This window comes from Eleutherodactylus coqui, chromosome 1, assembly GCF_035609145.1.
Source record: "Eleutherodactylus coqui strain aEleCoq1 chromosome 1, aEleCoq1.hap1, whole genome shotgun sequence".
Lineage (NCBI taxonomy): Eukaryota > Metazoa > Chordata > Amphibia > Anura > Eleutherodactylidae > Eleutherodactylus > Eleutherodactylus coqui.
In genome coordinates this window covers 96,174,594-96,196,878 of record NC_089837.1, presented here as the reverse complement: position 1 = coordinate 96,196,878, position 22,285 = coordinate 96,174,594, and the positions used below count along the sequence as shown (strand labels likewise).

The 22,285-nt window shown below is 45.1% G+C and overlaps 1 protein-coding gene across 3 annotated transcripts in view; it reads right to left on the bottom strand.

Annotated features, from left to right (window-relative positions):
* TFDP2 (transcription factor Dp-2) overlaps window positions 1-22,285 on the bottom strand; it is a 71,224-nt gene that overhangs the window by 15,264 nt on the left and 33,675 nt on the right. For all 3 annotated transcript variants that reach the window (XM_066598144.1, XM_066598143.1, XM_066598142.1), the window contains exon 3: window positions 1,880-2,004. In XM_066598144.1, coding sequence (XP_066454241.1) covers window positions 1,880-2,004 — 125 coding nt within the window. The remainder of the gene's footprint in view (window positions 1-1,879; window positions 2,005-22,285) is intronic.

The following is a 22,285-nucleotide window of genomic DNA, read 5'->3' as shown; positions in this document are numbered from 1 at the left end:
CCCTTTGATATTACATACTTGCATGCACAAAGGCCCATGAACAGGTTATGGTAATATATGAAATGTCAGACTGGCCTAAAGGAGTACCCGAGAGTCCTCTGGTGGACCTCTGCAGTTCACTTTGGATTTAATGCCAGCTGCTTCACAAATGTCTTATTGGTAATATTATTTGCATGCATAGTGGTAGTAACAACAATTACAATGCAATTAAAGGAGGGGTGCATATTTCCTGCGGAGAATTGGGATAAACCCTCAAAATCATTTCTTCAGGTGGGCCCAAGAAACCCCACTTTGCCACTGAGCATGCATAGTATATATTAACCCCTCATGACCAGAGTCTTTTGTGCTTTAAGAAACAAGTGATGTTCACTGACACATTGCAAAAGCCATAACTAGAGTAATACCTAGGGTGTGTTGCTTTTTAAATAATATTTAGGGTCAAATATTGAGTTACATGGCAGACACAGAGTCATTTGTAAGGCCTCCAGCTGCCATGGGAACCTTGCAATCCCATTTGCAAGATGCTGATGGGTAACAAAAAAAGCTTGCTCCCTGTCATCTGCTTACATACTGCACCTGCTATTGACTGTAGCATGCAAGGGGTTAAACTGCCAGGATCTGAGGTTTCTCTTCTCCTGGTGGTTAGAGCAGGAGCCTGGCTGTCAGTAGCCAGCCTAGCCACTGCCTTAAAAAGATGTATGTGCAAGTTTAAAGCCCATGAGTGAGGGCAGTAAAAAGACATATTGGCTGACACTAAGTGGTTAAAGGGGTTGTCCGGTTATAAAATATAGATAGGCCATCAATAGCAGATCAGCGGGGTTTGCCATCTGGGACCCCTTTGATGTGCTATTTGATCTCATATGCGGAGTTGATTTCTGCAGGAACACGACAGCTTTGTTCCCACTTTAGTGGCTTGGCTTGGTATTGCAGGCAAAGTTCCCATCAAAGTGAATGGGAATTTGTTGCAATACCAAGCTGGGCCACTGTAGTGGGAATGAAGCTGTCTGCTTCCTGCAGAAATCAGCTGAGTGCATGAGCGCATCAGCCCAGCAAACAGCTGATTAGCAGGAATGTTGGCTGGTGACCCCTCACTGATCTTCTATTGATGGCCCATCCAGAGAATAGGCCATCAGTAGTTAATAACTGAACAGCTAACAGGTCTCTCTCCTAGCTCCCCTAAATACGCAAACACTCGGTTCAGCTAAACAATCATGTCTTTTAAATAGGGAGACTAGAGAAAGACTCAGTTAAAACAGATCTGGCGGCGGCTTATCTCCAGGGGTGTCTGGCATTGAAATTCAACATACCCGATCCTTCTTTTCTGCAACATCATCTGTTGGGGAAAAGTAGGGAGGCCTCCATACACAAGTAAGAGTCACTAGCGGGTCTGGACTACTTTTGTGTAATGCGTATGGAGGCCTTCAGGGTATGAAATATGATGGAGACGGCAAAACTTCAGTTTTGCACCTTTAGTTCTTGCCTTTCACCTTTGCTGCTCATCCCTTTACCTGTAGGGCATTTTACTCATCATATTTCAAATGAAGGAGCTTGTACTCCAGCCGCACTGCCTTATGACACGTTCTCACATCCACCGTCTCCGACGTCACCGGAGCAGTGGCAGCTCATAGCCCCTCTTCCATCTGGCTTCGCATGCACACATGAAACATTCATGAACTTTTCCCATACATAGCTACTGCAATTCTGCAGAAGAAAACAGGATTTGACAGGAACCTAAGGAGGCACTAAGGATGGGAGGAGAAACCCAAGAACAAAAGAAAGAGAGAAATTAATGAAACCTAGACTTCTATGAAAAATGACCCATCTTCCAATGTCATTAAAGCACATTGCGGATGAATTACAGGTGAAGCAAAACAATTACCCAGGAACCCAGCTGGTGGCATCCGTGATGTGACTCTGAGTGACCATGGCTGAGGTGGCCGCAGTGAACTGTCTCCCTATGAGAAGATCTGCTCCCGCGCTCAGTCTCTGGGGAGTGCTTATAATCTAGAATGACAAAAGTGACATGGTAAGAGTGAATCCGACATAGTAGTAACATCATCTTAAGATTGCTTCTCGGTCTGTTCGCCAACTTAGAAGTCTCAATATATTAGACCAAACATAGGAAGTGTAAGACGCCCAAATTGCTAATGAACTGCTATGCTCAGCAAGCTCAGTCATCCAGGTGATCCGAGAAGAGATGATTGACCCTTGTGGGCAATGAAGACCATCGTATGGGATTTACACATTTCTATATACATAGATAGGATCAACGGAGTGGAACGTCTCAGCATATGATGACCAGAAGGTCCCTCCGGTGTTGGTGGCCTATGACTCTGGAGGCAGCAAATGCAGACACATTAGGAAAGTCTACATCATCTCGAACTGCATAAATACGTCAAATCAAGAAGTGCAAAATGTAGATCTGTCTGTTGAGCGTAGTCAAGGCAAAAAAAATCCCTCAAACAAAGAAACACATGCATTGTAGGCAAATCAGCTTTCTACCTCGCTTTGCAAAAACTACTGCCAAAAATGGGTTAATAGTTGCGAGCCAAAAGCCCGCAGCAGGTGTATAGAATAAAGACTAATGACGGTCACATGGGAGATCCAGAAATGGTCCCAATCCCTGGCAGTGCAGTCAGAGGCCCCCCAGAACACACGTCACTGCTGCTCTTGGCTGACCCTAGGTCCACCCCTCCGCTTTGATCTCCACCGGAAGCTAAGCTGGGACCCCAGGCTGCGACCCTGCACTGGATGCTTTACTGCAGGTCTCCGAGACCCACAGAGAAAGACAGCCGCACTATGACAATCATTCACACGTCCTATCCGGCTGCACAAACATTTTAACGCTGTAGCTGGCATTGCTCAAACCTTTCTATTCTGGCTCTGGGCATCTTCTTGTGCTCATTCATGGGTTGTAGGAGGAAATTATACAAGTGATTCAAGGTTGGTTTTCCGGCTCGAAGGCTTAGCTACTGAATTTTAAAGAGTACATATGTAGATTATGCAATCCTCTATGCTATGGAAGAAGAAGGGTTGTGGCCATTAGCATACATTGCGCAAAGAGAGACTAATTCAGCTATATGCAAGATACTCACATGTTGCTTAAAGGAAAATGTGTCCCCTATATATCTTTTACGAATTAAAACCAGAGTGTGAAGCGTTTTCCATTTTTTCTAATCCGTTTTTATTTTCTGATTGCAGTTTTGTGCTTTTCTTAAATTCTATTGTCTGTATAGGACTATGGGCGGTGGCCAACTTGCTTGAGGTGCAGATAGCAGCATTTAGAGATACGCTTTACAGCAGCCTCGTGGACAGGAGATGACTCATTGACTTATTGGAGAGTGTTATGGGCATACTCAGACATGTGCAAAGGTCATTGTGCAGGGAGGGAGAGGAGGTAAGCTGTGACTAACACCTACTCTGAATGGTGGATCCTGTATTATCTCTACATAGGTGTAACTGGTCAGGGTGACAAGGAGATGACTGCTCAAAAGTTCTCTCTACAGAGCAAAGAGGAGTCATACTATTGCTAGGCTTAGTGATCAGGTTTTTAAGAGTTTTTTTTTATGTAGATTGAAAAATTAAGAAAAAAAAAATTCTTAAATGCCCAACATAAAAACCTGATATATACAATAGGCCATTTTCTGATTACACTTTTCATTTCAATTTTTCAAGGCTTTAATGAGTTAAAAAAAAAAAAAAAAAACACTAAACAAAAAAAACTTAGTTTCCTGTACTAGGATAGTAGGGCCTGGTACTGATCCATATAATACACAAGTCCTAGGGAATCTTTATTCAGGATATCTATATGCCCTAATAATCTTTATGGGACTACCCTTTAAAGGGAACCTGTCACCACCTATGAGCTCAGAGATGCGAGTTGCGCCCGAGCCTCCCAGATGCAACCCGCACACACTGGTAGTGTGCACCCAGCCTAAAGGCAACCTGTCACCACCTATTAACACCATAACCTAAGTTATGGTGCTCAGCGAACAGACCACGAGGAGTCCGGGTATGTAGCTTTTAGACTCACCTGGCTTCCAGTTCCTGTGGAATTCAGCGTCAACGAACTCATCTCTGCAGGCCATGTGTGCAATCCCATAGAGAACAGTGTGTTCATAGAGAGGAGTCCACTGGCGTAGACTTCTACGGGTGGCCGCATAGAAACAGGGAGCTGGGCGAATATAAAAACTGCATTCCCGAACTCCTCGGGACCTGAGCACTAGAACTTAGATTATGGCAGCAGGTTCCCTTTAGGCAGGTGCATACTACCGATTTGTGCAAGTTGCGCTCGAAAGGCTCATATGCAACTCGCATCAGACAGAACACGGACACCTGTCTTTTTGCTGTCAGCTTTACACATAGGCAGCTCATTGACACGCATTAGCATGACATGGACAGGAATAGGACGCAAGGAGTTTATTCATGGGGACCATTGGTCCATATAATAAAACATCAGTGTGCATTTCCTCATAGGCATGTAATGGGGCCATGTGGATTAACCCTGTCCAATCCACTGTCTGAAGACATTCTGATTGAAAACTGCACAGCTCTGATGTCGGAAAGATGTCTGGCAGGGTATTCTTACTGTATATTACTGGCTGCTCTGTTGTCCGGGGCCTGTCCAGCATGTCCTATACCGCAGTACTGGCTCTAGCCAGCAGATGGCGCCATTGTATAACGGCAGAAAGAGAAAGCCCCTAGGAAACTCTGAATCCAAAATTGGATTGCAATAGGTTAACACGCACAGCACACGCCCCCAAATACGCTAGTGTGCTGGAGGCTTTACGTGTGTTCAGGAGACATTGGCGATATTTAATTTTGCAGTACCTTAAAAAACACTGGCCTTAGTAGGTAGAAAAAAAAAAAAAAAAGAAACAAACAAACACACAAAATACTGATTTTGCTCACTTAGCGGAACTCCTCAATTTCTCAAGGATTATGCCGTTCCAGAAAGTTGATAACATTTCTAGCAAACTTGACTCATAAATTCGAACCGATTTCCCCCAGAAGGTGACCATGTAAGGTGAGGCCCATCTATGGGACGTTTTGCTTTCCCTACAGACTGGCGCTTTAACTCCACTCCGAAGGGGTGTGCGTGTTAAGACATGGGAACAAATTATTCCCAATCAGGTCCCTAATACTGTTAAAGAAAATACTGCCACAGCCGTCTGGTCCTGTGAAAACCAATTAAGCTGTTTGCTTATCATGCGCTAGTTGCCAGAATACCGCGGGTAATGTTACCTTGTGTCTCTCCTGCTCAGCGGGTTTGTTAGAGGAATTATTTTTACATGTGCAGTCAGACATTCCGAGCACTTTCTTACAAACAGAAAATTCACTTTAGTTTTCCAACACTTCACATCACCCCGGCTTAACCCGTTCTGTTCCTGCGGTGCCCAGATTTACACTTTCCGCGTCTTGTTGTCAGTGTGCTCATACAGAAGAACTCTCGGTTGGTACAAAATGAAGGAATGTTTCACGGTCTGTTGGAAAGGTCAATGTTCTATTGTAGTTACAAAAGTCAAACGCAATGGCCATTGTGAACACAACTCACATCTGACATAACACATCAACGCTGACAACATAACAAGAGGCCATAGCGGGAATGCCAAAAATTTGGTTTCATCAAATGCATTAATGACCTAACCACCCGTCCGTTCTCTAAAGCAACCCACTGAAGGTCAGCCATTATGCCAACATCATGCATCTAACAGTGGTAGGTTGTGATATGTGCGAAGAATAAATCACATTCTCCTGCAGCATTGGTCCTAGTGAGCCTAAAGGGCTATCTACACGTGTGTATGTTATATATATTGTATAGATGGAGATATATTATAGCCATTGCTATTTTTGACAACATATGCCATAGCATGGTCTGCAAAACAGTTACCCCATTGGATACAGAATTTAAAGAAAGACCCATCCCCTCTCCTTATATTCCCTATTCTTGATCATCTTTCCTTAGAAAATCTGCATTATACAGTTCCTCCGTTACTACTCCTAGAAATGTATGAAAAAGTGACAACTGGGTGTTACCATTCCTCTGGACGACAAGGTGTGTCCCTACACAGTCTGACACCATCAGCACCGATTGGACAATGTCAGACACCCCCAAACTTCTAACACCCAAGTTCTCAATTTATGAATGCATTTCCAGGAGGCACAGCACAATAGAGAGTAATACAAGAAGAGATGCTCAAGAATTGTTATTTCATGGGGAATATAAGGATTTACTAAAACAGACATGTAGTGACAGGTCTTCTTTAATGGGGTTGTCTGGAACTTTTGCTATTCGTGACCTATCCTCATTAATAGTTGATCAGCGGGGGTGCCCTGCTTGTGAATCCCTCAATCAGCTGTTCGGCGGGTCAGCGGTCATTGCGGACAGCGCGGGAAGCAGATAAGCTGTTGACACTGCACCAGTCCACGATGGTCAATGGGAACTGTTCCGGCAGCACCAGACTGGGGCGCTGCACTGTTGATAACACTATCTGCTTCCAGGACTGTCTATACTGACTGGCAAACAGCTGACCGGCGGGCGCTCTGTGCATAGGTCACAGTAGTAAAAGTCCCAGGCAACCCCTTTAAGCTCCATGGAGGTAGGCATATGGTTTCCACTAGAACAACTTTTATAGGATGTTAATTAACCAAAAATAAGTTTTTAACAGGGAAGGAAACTAAGAAAAATAGTCAAATGCAGAAAAAAAATCCTTGTAAACATGAAATGCTGCTTCAGTAGGATGAGAAAACCAGAGCTCCAAAAGGTGTAATACAAACTGCTGAAGTACACTAAATAATGCAGGAATAAAACTATAAAACTATGTTCACATAGAACGGAAATGCTGCACATTTTCTGCCCAGATTTGTGTAAAATCTAGATTATATTACAGTAATATACAGTAATAGCAAAGTGATTAAGGGTATTTTTACACAGAATGACTATCGTCCAAATATCGTCTGTTTTTGCTACAGGCAAAGTTCCTCTTTATTTTAATAGGAATTGGGCATGCAATACCAAGCCTGGCCACTGCAGTAAGAATGGAGCTGTCTGCTTCCTGCAGAAATCAGCCGAGTGTACAAGTGCACCAGCCTGGAGAACAGCTGATTGTAAGGATTCCCAGATGGTGGACCCTTGCCAATCTACTATTGATGACCTACACCGAGTTTGTACAAGCCGTATCAAACAGCACATGCATACCACTCCCTGTGCTGTCTGATATATATGGATACTGCACATTCACATCCACTGGCATGTCCTAAGATCAAGGGTCCATATGTATAACCAATAGGCTATAATGGGACCATATGCCTACAGACAGCCCTGAAATCCACTAGTGTGCACCTAGCCTTATCCTGCAGACAGGCGATTACACGGCGCGATTAAACACCGGTCATTTATATTTCAGTAAGCACAACACATTTTCCAAATGATAAACGCCTCTCCCGCTTGTTAATAATCTTTGATCACTTACACAGCCCAATCAGCTCATCAATAAGGAAGCCGGTTTGGGCTAGATTGTAATAAAAATTGCCTTTATGAAGCAGAAAAGATCTAGATCAGGTGGACACAAGATGCTTTATGTGCCACTTATGAGTCTGGGTAAATGATTATACAACACTGAAGTCAGTGGATAGCAATGTGATATATTGGCACCATTAGTACATTTGGCTTCTGGCCCCAGTCTTTAGACAAATGACCACGATAAAACCTGTACCATCAGCGATTTATCTACAACATATTCTATAGGGAAGCGCATTCTAGGTGGCTTCTATGAGAGATAATAATGGAGGAGCGTGGCTGTGTCGTTTCCCTATGCATAGCATTCTGTCTTACTACGGCTGGCAGCACATGGGGCCAATTTCCAGCGGAATGTCTGCAGCGGGCATTCCGCTATAGCTCAGCCGCGGAATGTCTGCCTACAAACCCCTCCCATTGGGTGCAGGTTTTAAAGTGGGTTCCATCACGAATTCCTCATAGAGCAGTGAACTCTGCAGCAAAGACTGCGATACAATTGACATGTCGCGGACTTGAATTCCGTGCGGGTTTTATACAGGTCATTTCCGCAGCTTGTGGATGAGATTTTTTAAATCTCATCCACTTTGCTACTACTATAAATACAGCTGAGTTTATGTGCGGAGGGTCCGACTGAAAGTCTGCTCTGTATGAAGCCCCATAAGGGTCCTTTTGCATGGAAAGCTCATCAGGTACCCAACAGTCCTCGCTCGAATGCTGTCACACAGGAGCCATAATAGTTTACGGAGGAGGAGCGGGCCATAGATCGATTCCACCCACTCGCCTCCATTCATAGAGGAATGACTGCCGGATTGTTTTTTAGTCGCTGGCAGTGCTAACATTGTATCACTGTTTAGATTCGCACAATGTAGTGGTAAGCTGAGCGATAATTGTTCCGTGTAAAAGTGTCCTCCCCGCTGCCGCCTCCTCGCCGCCGCCCCCTCCTCCCCGCTGCCTCCTCACCGCCCCCTCCTCCCCGCTGCCTCCTCACCGCCCCCTCCTCCCCGCTCCCTCCTCCCCCCTGCAGCCTCCTCACCTCCCCCTCCTCCCCCTGCAGCCTCCTCACCGCCCCCTCCTCCCCCCTGCAGCCTCCTCACCGCCCCCTCCTCCCCCCTGCAGCCTCCTCACCGCCCCCTCCTCCCCCCTGCAGCCTCCTCACCGCCGCCTCCTCACCGCCCCCTCACCGCCCCCTCCTCCCCCCTGCAGCCTCCTCACCGCCCCCTCCTCCCCCCTGCAGCCTCCTCACCGCCCCCTCCTCCCCCCTGCAGCCTCCTCACCGCCCCCTCCTCCCCCCTGCAGCCTCCTCACCGCCCCCTCCTCCCCCCTGCAGCCTCCTCACCGCCCCCTCCTCCCCCCTGCAGCCTCCTCACCGCCCCCTCCTCCCCCCTGCAGCCTCCTCACCGCCCCCTCCTCCCCCCTGCAGCCTCCTCACTGCCCCCTCCTCCCCCCTGCAGCCTCCTCACTGCCCCCTCCTCCCCCCTGCAGCCTCCTCACCGCTCCCTCCTCCCCCCTGCAGCCTCCTCACCGCTCCCTCCTCCCCCCTGCAGCCTCCTCACCGCTCCCTCCTCCCCTCTGCAGCCTCCTCACCGCTCCCTCCTCCCCCCTGCAGCCTCCTCACCGCTCCCTCCTCCCCCCTGCAGCCTCCTCACCGCTCCCTCCTCCCCCCTGCAGCCTCCTCACCGCTCCCTCCTCCCCCCTGCAGCCTCCTCACCGCTCCCTCCTCCCCCCTGCAGCCTCCTCACCGCTCCCTCCTCCCCCCTGCAGCCTCCTCACCGCTCCCTCCTCCCCTCTGCAGCCTCCTCACCGCTCCCTCCTCCCCTCTGCAGCCTCCTCACCGCTCCCTCCTCCCCTCTGCAGCCTCCTCACCGCTCCCTCCTCCCCTCTGCAGCCTCCCCACCGCTCCCTCCTCCCCTCTGCAGCCTGCCCACTGCTCCCTTCTCAGAGTTTGTACCTGGTCTGAACCTATTCATTCATTTTAATTTTTTTTACAGGATATAATAAAAAAAACTGCTTTAAATGCTTTATAAAATATTCCCTTTTAATCAAAGGGGTCGCCTACACTCAGATCTCTTCTTTATGTACTGTATTACAGCATGTTTTAGAAGAGATCCTGCTCCCGTATATTCATCCCTAATTCTTAGTACTGAGCTATAGGTTGTATATTAGTAGCTATGAGGTCTCCATAAACTGTATACAAGAAAGCAGGATCTCTATTTTTCTGTAGCACATCCTCATAAGTAACAGCAGCACGGAGGACGTTATACAGCAGTTCTGAACAGTGTCAATGTGATTTCAGTACCTAAGGCTAGTTTTACACGGGCGATCATGATATTGCCGCGAGAGAATCGCAGCAACTAAAAAAAAAACAAAAAAAACCTGCAACTTTTTCCCTGCGATTTTTGAGTGGCAGCATTGCTTTTTCTCACAAAAACATTGCTGCCACTTGCGATTTTTCCCATGGGATTTTTTAATTGCGAAATTCAATAGGGCTTTCTAATGTTAAAACTGCATTGCACAAAAATCGAAAGTTCGTGCTTTGTAAAAAGGAGGCTCCCTAGGGAAACATGGGAGATAAAAACAGCAGAAAGATATAGGAAATGCCATGATTTTTTTCCCTCACAACATCGCATGAATGAAAACATCGCAAATATGAAAGAAACCATTGAATATCATTGGTTTCATAATTCTGCGTTTTTACTCCCTCTCGCACCGCATGAAAAAAAAAAAAAAAACTCCAGATTTTATCGCCTGTGTTAAGCACCCGAAGAGGCAGTAAACACATACTATTAGCTGCAGAAGCACCTTTGTGCAAGTGTCTCTGCTTCCTTCTCTCTCCAACCAATTTTCCCTCTTTTCCCTCCATAGACTTATATGGGCAGCATGAGACAGCACCCTCGCCACATCCTGTTATTTATCTTGGTGTCCATTGCTAGAGACGGCCTTCAGTAAACAGGCTTTAGATAGCAATTTAGAAAAACAGGAGAATCCTAGTGGCCAGCACTTTACAGTGATTTTCCAGCACAAAAACAACATTTTAGGTAAAGTGATTGGCACTTTTGCTAGTTATTACATTGGCTAACACATAAGCACAAAATGCAGTCCTTATCCACATAATAGTCCTTATCCCACCACCCCTTGATAGAAATAGTTTATCCTTTTAATAGACCATCAGTACTAGATTGGTAAGGGCCCACCATCTGGGATCACCCCTGGGCCAGTGCATTCATGCACTGAGCTGATTTCTGCAGCAAGCAGACAGCTCCGTCCCCACTGTAAAGGTGAGACTTGTTATTACAGTCCATTCACTTTAATAGGAACTTTGCATGTAATACCAAGCCTGGCCACTGTATTGGGAACAGAGCTGTCAGCTTCCTGCAGAAAAAAAAAAAACTAGGCACACAAGCACCACTGGCCCAGCAAAGAGCTGAACGCCAGGGATTCCGGGCAGCAGACACCCCATGCTGTTCTACTGCTGATGGCCTTTCTTGTGTCATCAATATTTTACAACTAGACCACCCTTTTAACCTGCAAGAATAGTTTTTGGAACATCCTTGAGAGACTTTCCACTACTGTAAACAGTTCATTACTTGTATGTCCTTTCATATAAATCAGATGTTTGGATGCCACTTGGGACGCAATAGCAGTTACATACAGACAAGACAGCGTTTGGCTGAACGCTCCACCTACCATAAGCTTGTCTACCTCTCCCCGTTATTTAAATAGGGACATAAACAAGTTTCTGCCAGACACGTCCCCCAAACCACCTTATACAACAGAACAAATGAAATCCAACATGACTGATCCCAGGGTCTGCTGCTGGGAATAGTCAGGAGAACGTCCCCATACCATGTACATACAACAGCAGTTGTTTTTCTCTGCCATCCCTTCAAGCCACTGGTTCCAAGTCCCATTTTTGCCCAGCCAAGATGGCCGACACAATCTTCAGACTACCATTGACCAGAGTTGCTAACATGATCCGCACTGGCCAATCAGACAGCAGAGCACGGTGTGCATTAGGTAGTCAGAAAATTGCTGCAGCCATCTTGGACAGCCAAAAACGGGGCTGGGAACCAGCAGATTGGACGAGCAGAACAAAGCTACTGCCGGTAATATACCCTCCTCCCTCTCTCTTGTCCTGGGACAGAATTCTGTCCCAAAACAGAGAGCTGCTTTAAGGCTCTGCCGTATGGAATCACAGTCCCAGACCACAATCAACTGTGGTAAATAACATTAACCCTTTGCAATCCATTTTTGGATTCAGGGTTTCCTAGGGGGCTTTCTCTTTCTGACATTATACAATGGCGCCATCTGTTGGCTAGAGCCAGTACTGCGGTATGGGACATGCTGGAGAGGCCCCTGACAACTCAGCAGCCAGTAATCTACAGTAAGAATACCCTGCCGGACGTCTTCCGACATCGGAGCTCTACAGCCTTCAATCAAAATGTCTTTAGACGTCAGACAGTGGATTGGAAAGTGTTAAAAGGGAAGATAATTATTTACTGAGTGCATGTATACATATATACTTATTGAATGCAGAGTTCCTTTGTGGATGGGAATGCCCTATAGGACAACAGGCTGGCCTGGTAGATATGTACATGGCCTATGGGTATCAGATTATACGCTCCACTTTAGAAGGGACTGATGCAAATTACACCGCAGTTATAGGTTTTTCTACTAATGTGTTAATGGGAGTCCTAGGAAATTGGCCCGTTTTGTGTGTTAATGGGCAGCAATCAGGACAGGGGCTATAATCTAGGTATAGCAATGTGCTAATGCACAGGAAATTAGTAATGTGGGAAAGAGAAGCATGCCATTTATTAGTCATTAATACAATTAGAAAAGTTAAAAAGAGAAATAAATCGGCGCCACATCTTTTCATTGTTCAGGCTGGGACATTCGTTTTACAGCGACTGCTGCAAATAAATGTAAGATGTGAATTCTAAACGCTTGCAAGCACGTCATCGTTAACGGAAGAGGTGGAACAATAGTGACACCTGCTGGCTAAAGGCAGCAGTGCATACAAAATATCCAGGACATATTTGTTAAATTCCCCACGTCTCCCCTTTTTTAAATGATGATTGAACAACAACTGTTTACAATCTGTGGATAGTTGCTTGCTTGCAGTGAACGGAGACAAGTGGCCAGAAGAGATGTGGCCACCTGTCGCGCTTCACCTCCATTTACGGAATGGCTATTGTACGCTTATGCATCCAACAGTTGTCCCGTGTATAGATACCTTTATAGGCAATCCATTATGGTGTATGTATATCCAGTGTGTCTGCACCATGGGAGGGCTGTTTCTGCACTAGGGAGACCCGACAGCAAGAGGAGAACCATTTAGATGACCGAGTGGCCAAACAAGCAGGATAATATATGTATAATTCTATATAACGGCTGACAGTGGTATCCCTCGTCAATATGTACACGGGCATTTGGAAGCATAGTAGTAGCAAAGATTTCATTTTTGACTGGCGGTCCACTTGAGAGCCTGAAGTATGCAGAACAAGACAGACTGGGACATTACAAAGGCGCCCCTTCTAGTAAATTTGGCGCAAACTACTCCAACTGTCTCCTTTCCATAGACTGGTGTAAGCTGTGGGGCCATCATCTGCAGAATTTTTTTTTTTTTTAGACTTTTAAAAAGTTCCAATACAACAAAGAAGTTTCACACTGGGATGAGTAAATTTAGATTCCAGTTGCTAAACTCATTAATGAATATATATTTTTGTTCAATTGAAACCACAGATGTGGCAGACCGCGCACGCTGCGACGCTGGTTTCAATTAATACATCTGGAAAAACGAACACGACGTCCTATAATGCGGTTTCATGCTTCACATAGCTTTCCTAAATAGAATGCATCTAGCAGACTAGTGCGTAAAAACAAAAATGTCCACTAGAGGGAGACCTCTGCTGAGTGAAATCATCTCCGTTATCCACTAGAGGGCTGTAGTAAGCAAAGCTTGCAAAGACAAAAGTGCATTCAATGAGCGGCTGCGAGACTTGAGCTTGCAGCAGGAGTTTGAAGTCATTCCATATTCTTGACTGACAGGTCATATGGACATCAACAGAGATCTATTCTCATTACAGCCACCTCTCCCTAGGAGCCTTCAAATTAGTTTCCGTTGTGAAAGTGAAACTTCGTGAGTGCTAGGAGCGAATAGTGGGCGCCATTTCTCAGGCCTTTGAAGAGCCCTCATGTACGGCTGTACAGTGAATGTATTCATTGATATCACTGACACTGGTGGGTTCAATTCACTTTGTATAACCAGTGCTGGCGATGCAGGAATGTACTTATGATTAATGCTATGAATGGCGGCATTATTTATTATCTCTTATACTCCACTCTGCTGGGCACAAAAACCTCCCATTCACATTGGCCACTGCTTCATCAATGGCTGCCATCAGTGAGCTCGTACATATACTCATACCCATTGTCAGGTCTTACATTCGTATGCCTGAGGCCTTATTCACACGGGCCAGTACGATTCTGGTTGGTGTAAAAAAGACCGATTTCAATGCAAGTGTGTGTGCGCCAATGATCAGCTCACCCATAGCCACTTCATAGCCTCAGACAGCGTGGCGTGCCCGGAAGGATGCAGAGCGCAGAAACCCAGAAGCAGGTAGAACAACTAGGTCCACCACCGATGGGTCGGGATAAAACCTCCCACTTTAATAGACTATTCAAAACAAATATCACAAACAAAAGGAATGCTAGGTTTCGGAACAAAGGATGCCGTAGTGAAGGAACTAGCTATTTTTTTTGTTCTGTTGGGGGAGCTACTAAAAACAGAACCAAAATGGAAATGAAGAATGAAAGAAAACGATAGCTTTTCATTTGCTTCCGTTATTCATTGACCATCCCCCCCCCAAAAAAAAAACGGAAACGTCGCAATCCATTTTGGTTCAGTTTTTCTTTAACTGGACACAAACAGAGCAGCACTCCGCGCTTTTGCTACACTGAATGATGGTGGAAAAATTGACAAATAATTAAAACCGAAGGTCTGCACTTTAAATTAATGTCTACGGGCACAAAAACTAAAGTGTTTTCTTTCCGTTTAGCGGCTCCCACGACTATGTGAGAACAGAAAAAACGCTAGTGGGAACTTAGCCTTATGCACACAGACAACGTTTCCCCCCCCCCCCCCCCCCGAGTACATATATACACCTACATACAAACTTGCAGCATGTCCTAATGTGCTGCGATTGCTGGCCCAAAAATCACATATTCAAGTCAATGGACACATTAAAAAGCAGAGTGCACTTGCAAGGAATTTGCGTTAATTACGTTTTTTTTTCACAAACCCGTTGACTTCAATGGGAGTTTTAAATGACATCAATTAGGCCACCTTCTGTTTTTTTGTAACGTGCATAAAAAACAAGATTGAACTTGGGTGACACTTGGGCATTAAAAACGGGTGCCAGATGCACATACACTCGCAGAGAAAATCAGTCACCCACCAAAATTGCACTCGCCTGTATGAATTAGGCCTTCGTCTTCTCCTGGTACATAAGTCTAAGAGCAGTAAGTCTTTAGAAGTTGTGGCTCCCCTGACAGCACATAACAGAAAGTAATAGACGTTACAAGTTCCTGTTATATAACACACCTGCCATTAGCAGCTGTCATAAACTGACATCCTCTGTACTGCTAACTGACACGGAGCTCCCATGTGTATATAGGGCGATACATTAACCCTGCAACCAGATGCACATCCTCACACCGGCTACAACTATATATCACATAGATCAACCTCCTTGTAGCATGAAGCCATGATAGAGTGCGGGGCAGATACTGCACCTTGTAGAGCGCCATACGGTGTCACATGTAGCAGGGAAACTTCATATGTCACTGCACAAGGGGGTCACAGACACCCCAATATAAAGGGGAGACTCCCTTTAACAACGTATGATTAGACAGATCAAGCATTGTGATAATGAGTAGATACATTATATTTCTAGTAATATACAATGTCCACAATGGTTTAAGAAACGGCAAAGCTCCATTTTTTTCTAGCTAGGTTTGGTCGCACTAGATAGGAGCGGACTTCATGGGAGATTATCTGCAGTAGGGTGACACATCAAAAAACCAGTGCCTGCTAGAAGATGCCAGCATACACAAATGTAGCGTTACCCGGGCGAGCAGCATATATACTACACACTGGAGATGTTCCTTATCTACACAGACAGTAAAGATTCTGGCTGACAGGTCATTGTTATTTCAGATGTCACTTTACCCTTCTGCTCATGCCGGACCCTGAAGCTGTACCGCACAGCGATAACCGCTTATGTATCTGCAACAACTAAATGCCTCCCACTATCCTCCAATCAGGTGGAAGACCCTCTTGACAAACTGCATGCATGAATTTGGAGAGGGACGTTGGTGAGAATGGCTTCTATCCGCATGTGCAATTTTTCTCACAGCGCTGCTGCGAGACGGAAAGGTTACAGCAAGTCCTATTATTTGGGCAACGTGACCAGTTATTTCTTATGGGAGGCAAAATTTGCATGGTACTCGCATTCCAGATGCGAGAACGATTCAATCCTTATTACAAGTACTCAAGCAACATTTTTTCCCCCGTTCGTGAAACTTGCGGGTACAGTGATGCGTTTTTCTTCACAAAATGCATCACACTCCCAGAAAGATTGCATTTACAAGCGTGTTACTAGTCCGAGTTTCTGGGACCGGTATTGCCTGCGTAAATACAGCATGGGAAAAACTTAAAACTGCGTCTTCTGCCTAGCCTAGGATCTAAGCCGGTGTTGCGTGACACAGGGTGGCATGCATGAAGTTCTTGGCCCCCTGCACTGGGTGTAATAGATATAGATCAGTTTCATTAATCCAGTGGTCTCCAACACATAGCTCACCAGTGGCTGCAAGACTACAACTCCCAGCAAGCTCTAGAACCTGCAGTACGAAACATCAAAAAGGATGGAGACGGCTGCTTTAACCTTACATGTTAAAAGGTGCATTCAGTAGGAACAATCATTCCAAATGAAGGAAAGTCAGCGATAACCGTTCAGTTTAAAACGCGAACCAATGACTGAATGACGAAGGATATTCGCGCACTTCTCATTTGGCCTAAAAAATGATCGTTGGTTTGCTGGCTTCACGTAGGAACGTGAAATACTGAACGAGAATTTCATGATTTCCAACGATGATTTACCTGTCTAAACAGACTTCACCAGCATGGCTGAGCTAACGAGGACGTCACCAGCTCGTTTGATCAGACAAACGAGAATCAGGAGGTTCTCGTTTGGTTTAAAAGGGCCTTTAGGGTCCTTTTACACCAGGCAATTGTCAGGTGCTTAAAGGGGCTCTGTCATTAGAAAACAAAAATTCTATACTTACCCATTTCTCCCCGTACGTCTTCTTATCGCATCTTCTTCTGTTTGCTTCAGTTCCTCTGTGTCACCGCCCCTCCAGCCGTCCGATTCTTCTTCCGGTGGCAAAGCATACGTTGCCAGCATGCTCCTTCCCGCAGGGCAATGTACGCAATGTCACTAGTGACGTAGCGTTCCTAGCCTAGCAGGGAGTGCCAAGCTATTGCAGAGACTGTGCATGCATGCGAGACAGTGTGCATGCGTAGTCTCAGCAATAGATCGGCATTCCTTCCTAGGCATGGAACGTTACATCACTAGTGTCGTAACCTACACTGACCTGTCGGAAGAAGAATGCAGAGAATGGATGCACCATAACGAGAAAAAGAGGATCCAGCCGGCTGGACGTGACGCAACCCAGGAGACTGGAGAAGATCAGTGAGGAGAAGACGCGGTAAAGAAAACTGTCTGGGGAGGAAAAGGTAAGTATTGATTTTTTTTTTTTTAAATGACAAAACCCCTTTAAATGCCCAACAGTCTTCCCAGATATTAAATTGCTCCTGTACTTTCACACATGATTGCTCCGTGAATGGAGGTGAAGCGTACCCGAGATTGCTTCTTGCTGCCCACCTCCATTCACAGTAAACAGGCCGATCGTTGTTTGATCTTTATGCCTGAATAAACTGAATGATAAGTGAATGAATTATCGTTGGTTGTTCAGTGCGGTTTTCCAGCGGAATTCTCGTGGATTTTCGGTGCGGCCAATCCGCGTGAATTCCGCTGGAAATCCATCCCATGTGAACCCAGCCTTAGTCGTTAAAATTGCACTATTTATCCCTTTATTTCAAAGGACTTTCCTTTGACAAAACAAAGTCACATTTTGACATGCGCCATTTGCATCCATAATTTATGTGCTACAAGGGGGCAAAACATTGTGAATTTTTTTTTTAATGGAAGATAATAAAAAGAAGGCTCCTTCACAGGGATGTATTTTCCATCAGTATTTTGTGAGCCAAAACCAGAAGTGGAACGTACAGAGAGAAAGTAGAATGGAAAGATTGACATTTCTTACGCATTTTGGACCCGTTCCTGGTTTTGGCTCACAAAATAGTGATGAACAATCCACCCGTGTGAAGGAGCCCTAATAGCCCTCCAGCAGCAGTGCAAGGGGAACAGTCTGCCTCACATTCAACGCACTCCTATAGACCAACATGACAGCTCCTACGGCATAAGTTGTTCAAAGTTATCATCTATGCCCAGCTAAGAGGAAAATGCAACCCAATGTATTTATCTACTCACGGAGCGAGAACACAAATGTCTCGGCCTTAAGTCAATGCAGTCAGACGAGGCAACATCTATACTTACGGAAAAGGAAGTAAGGAGGGCAAAAATAGCTTCCCCTGCTGCAGAGTCAGATACTAAGTGTTTGTGGTTTCAGAAATATACAGCGTTTTGGTGCATTCTATCAGTAACAGATCTATCTTTTGCCTATATTCCCAGTAAAGCACCCATCAAATCTAAAACAACAATGTCTCAAATTAAATGGCCCTTGGGTGTCACTATCCTCCTATGCAGGCATTGTAAAGCCAAACAGCTCTGCAGCTTTAATGTTTACTGTAAACAGATATAGTAGACATGCCAATGCCTGTAGGCTGCAGCTAAAGGGGACTTGTAGATCTGTGTGGAGGGGACTTATTAAAATACAACTTTAAAAACATTTAAAAAGGGGTTGTACCAAGATAGGAAGTTCTCCTCAAAGCACAGGTCACCTAAGGCAGCATTGTCAATCAAAGCCAAGGGGGAGGTTCTAGGCGGCCTAGAGCACTTGCAATGCCTTGGGCTGCTCTCGGGGCTCTTACAAAGTCATTTGCATATTACAATAAACGACAGTACTTTTTCTTTGCAATCTAAGCTCTACGAAAAGGAATAAAAGGTATGTGCTCGTGTCTATAAAACATCTCTCAGGGCTTAGTAGGGCCTTAATAGACATCGGTTTCTCCTGAGAAAACTCCCTTTAACATGCTGTATAAATATGGCTGTTATAACATTCAAACCACTGGATAGGTGAAGTGAATAGCTCCAAATATATTCTGGCAATGGCATTTTTCAAGGGGTTGGATATACAGAATTCAGCAGTAAGAAAAGAGTCAGTAAAGTTGATGCGGTGGAAGCAGGAAAAATGGGCAAGTGTAAGGAGGTGAACGAATCTCACAAGGGCCAGATCTTGGGGCAGGTCTCACCAACCATGCTGTTGATCCAAGTTTAGTTAAACTGCGATCAGCTGTTGAATTTGGCAGATTAATAAAACATTTTTTTAAAAACGTGTTTGTTCAACGCTTTTTCCTTATAAGATTTGCAAAACCAAGTTCCCTTGATCTGCAATCAAAAGGTTGCACCTAGAAGGAATGTATCACACACGGTAATTGGCGATCTTCCCAGCACTCATGGCACTAGCAAAAACGTGGCCACTACCAGCAGCAAACATGGGTGTAATTTCACCACCCAGGAAAAGCCTATCTGGCCATCAGCCTAGTCCACCATCTTGGATTTACGCTGTTAAGCCAAGTTCAAGTTGTTTGATCCAGGAACTAAATTACACCTGGATTTGAACCAAGACCACAGGCTAAACTGGGTTGGTGAAATATTTTTCGACGTTATCTTAGATCGACTCTAGTTGATCTGAGATCAAAACCTTGGATGCAACCAAGCCTTGATCAGATAATCTCTTGTGAGGGTGTTCCCAATATGCAGTGGTTAGTACCTACCAAAAGTGGTCCAAGGAAGGACAAACAGTGAATCGGTGACAGGGTTACAGGCACACAAAGGTCAATGATGCACGTAGAGAGCGATGGCTAGCCAGTCTGCTCCGATCCCAGAGAGAAGCTCCGGTAGTACAAGAACAAATCCCATCTGGGAATGTCTCAACTTAGCTTTGCCATATGTCTTCAACGTGAATAGGGGGTTATCCAACTAGGGTAACTAAATGTTTCACAAACTTTAAATCCCATCTCATCATTGTGATATATCACTATAGGTCTATGAATCCCGGTATGGACAAGTACTAGTTAAAATTATTATAGAGGCCCCATGCAGGAGATGCAGTGGCGTTTCATCTAGAAAAAAGTCACTCCCGTTATTAACGTGGTCCGCCTGGTGCCTTTCGAGAGTGGCATGTGCCAGATCTGGCATTTCTGGTGTTTTCATTGTTCAGCTCCTATGAATTAGCCAAACAATGTAAATCACATGTGAAGCAGGGTGAACATGTGAATGGGTCCAAAGTCCATAATATGATGCACTTCATATTAGTTGTCACATGTAAAAAGATTACATAATGCTCAGTAAGTAAGCGCTTCATTTAATTATAACTTTTCTTCACACTAAACGTTTTCAACCCTGGATAGTTAATAGCCATCGTCATTTCTGCTTTTCAAAGAATCAACATTCACTTTCACAATTTCACTGAAAAGGGAATCAATAATGCAACAGTGAAGAATGTCCTTGCTTTTTCTCTCACCTCTGTGATTTTGATGTAATAAATACGGTCTATACAAAACTTACAATTACAGTACACGATTGAAAATATACTGTATGTGCGCCCCCTCCCAATCCTACTTATTCAGTTCACATATCTCAGTCACACCCATTGCAAACAGATGTATAAAATCAAGCATATGGCCATGCAATCTCCATAGACAAACACCATTGGTAGCTGTGTGGGTCTTTCTGAAGAGTTTAGTGACTGAAACTAAAGGTCCCTTTACACGCAACGATTATAATAAACAGATTTGCATGATAATTAGATACGAGCGAATATACGCGCCTTTATAGAGTACCTGCCCGCTTGAGACGAAAGGTTAGGGTGCCGGCATGGGGGAGCGGTGAGTAGCAGCAATCAGCAGGAGGGAGCGGGGGGGGGGGAGGGAAGGAAGAGATCTCCCCTCCGTTCCGCCCCGCTCTCCCCCGCAGCTCCCTGCCCGTCGCCGGCACCCAAACCTTTTGTCTCGAGCGGGCAGGTACTCGCTAAAGGCAATACTCGTTCGAGCAATTGCCTTTAGTGAGTATACTCGCTCATCTCTAATGATAATCATTGCGTGCACCATCCGTTTATTTATCGATGAGTTTCCGCCTGCATAAAAATGGTCGTTAATGTGTTTGCTTTTCGCTTCGTTTAAATGGAATTTGTTCAGTCTTTGAAAGACTGAAGAACTTGAGCGGAAGGGTGAGTGCTTGCCTTGCATAAACACAATGACTACTTGTTTACTCATGCCAGCAGAAGACAATGGATTATAGTCGCACTAATTAAAACCCTGCAGGGCAGAGATTCCTCCTATAAACACCCGCCCACTGAGCAAACAACATATACAGAGTTTATTTTAGCTAATGAGGGAAATGCTCAGCATTTCTATACAGAAAAAGTTCTTCAAAAGATAATCATTGCGTGTAAATGGGGCTGAATGTATCTGCAGTAGATTACTGTATTCAATAAAGTTAGTGGACGATTCCTCCTTACAAAATCCACAGCCATAATGACATTGCTGTGGATTTTATAAGAAGCACGGCACATTCAATACTCCTTGTGGACTTTTTCAGTAGCAAGAGGTTGGGGTTTGAAGTTCCTCATTCACATGCATTAACAGTGGAAGGTCAGCAGATTCTGTCAGGATTTGGACACAAAATCCACACCTACACTCAGTGTCAAGAGAAAAAAAATCATCAAGCATCTAGGAGAAGTTGTCAGGATCGAATGAAACATTATATATGTGTGATTGTAACATTGATATAAGAAAGGGATTACAATATCAGAGCAAAAGGATATCCTATTGCAGAAAACTGACCCCTTGAAGGGAGGCTCTAGTACCCTGTTGTACTGCCTCTAGCTTGGATACAAGATGTGATATGGGTGGGCATGGATGCTCTAGTACCCTGTTGTACCGCCTCTAGCTTGGATACAAGATGTGATATGGGTGGGCATGGAGGCTCTAGTACCCTGTTGTACCGCCTCTAGCTTGGATACAAGATGTGATACAGGCTGGCATGGATGCTCTAGTACCCTGTTGGGTTGCCTCTAGCTTGGAGACAAGGTGTGATACGGGCAGGCATAGAGACTCTAGTACCCTGTTGGCCCACCTGTAGCTTGGATACAAGATGTGATAGGGGAGGGGGGATTAAAGGTCTAGTACCCTGTTGGCCCACATGTAGCTTGAATACAAAATGTGATATGGGCAGGCATGGAGGCATATCGGTCCTCATTTGCTGTAACTGAGCATCTAGATTGTGCAAACCCATAGGCTGTTGAAGTTGACGTCCCAAATGGTCTCACACATGTTCTATTGGCAATAAATTTGGTGACCGGGCAGCCGTGGAAGTGTGACAATGTTGTGGAGGCATTCCTGTGACCCCCCTGTTGTGTGCGTCCGAGCATTATCCTGCTGGAAGCCGCCATGAGAGGAACACA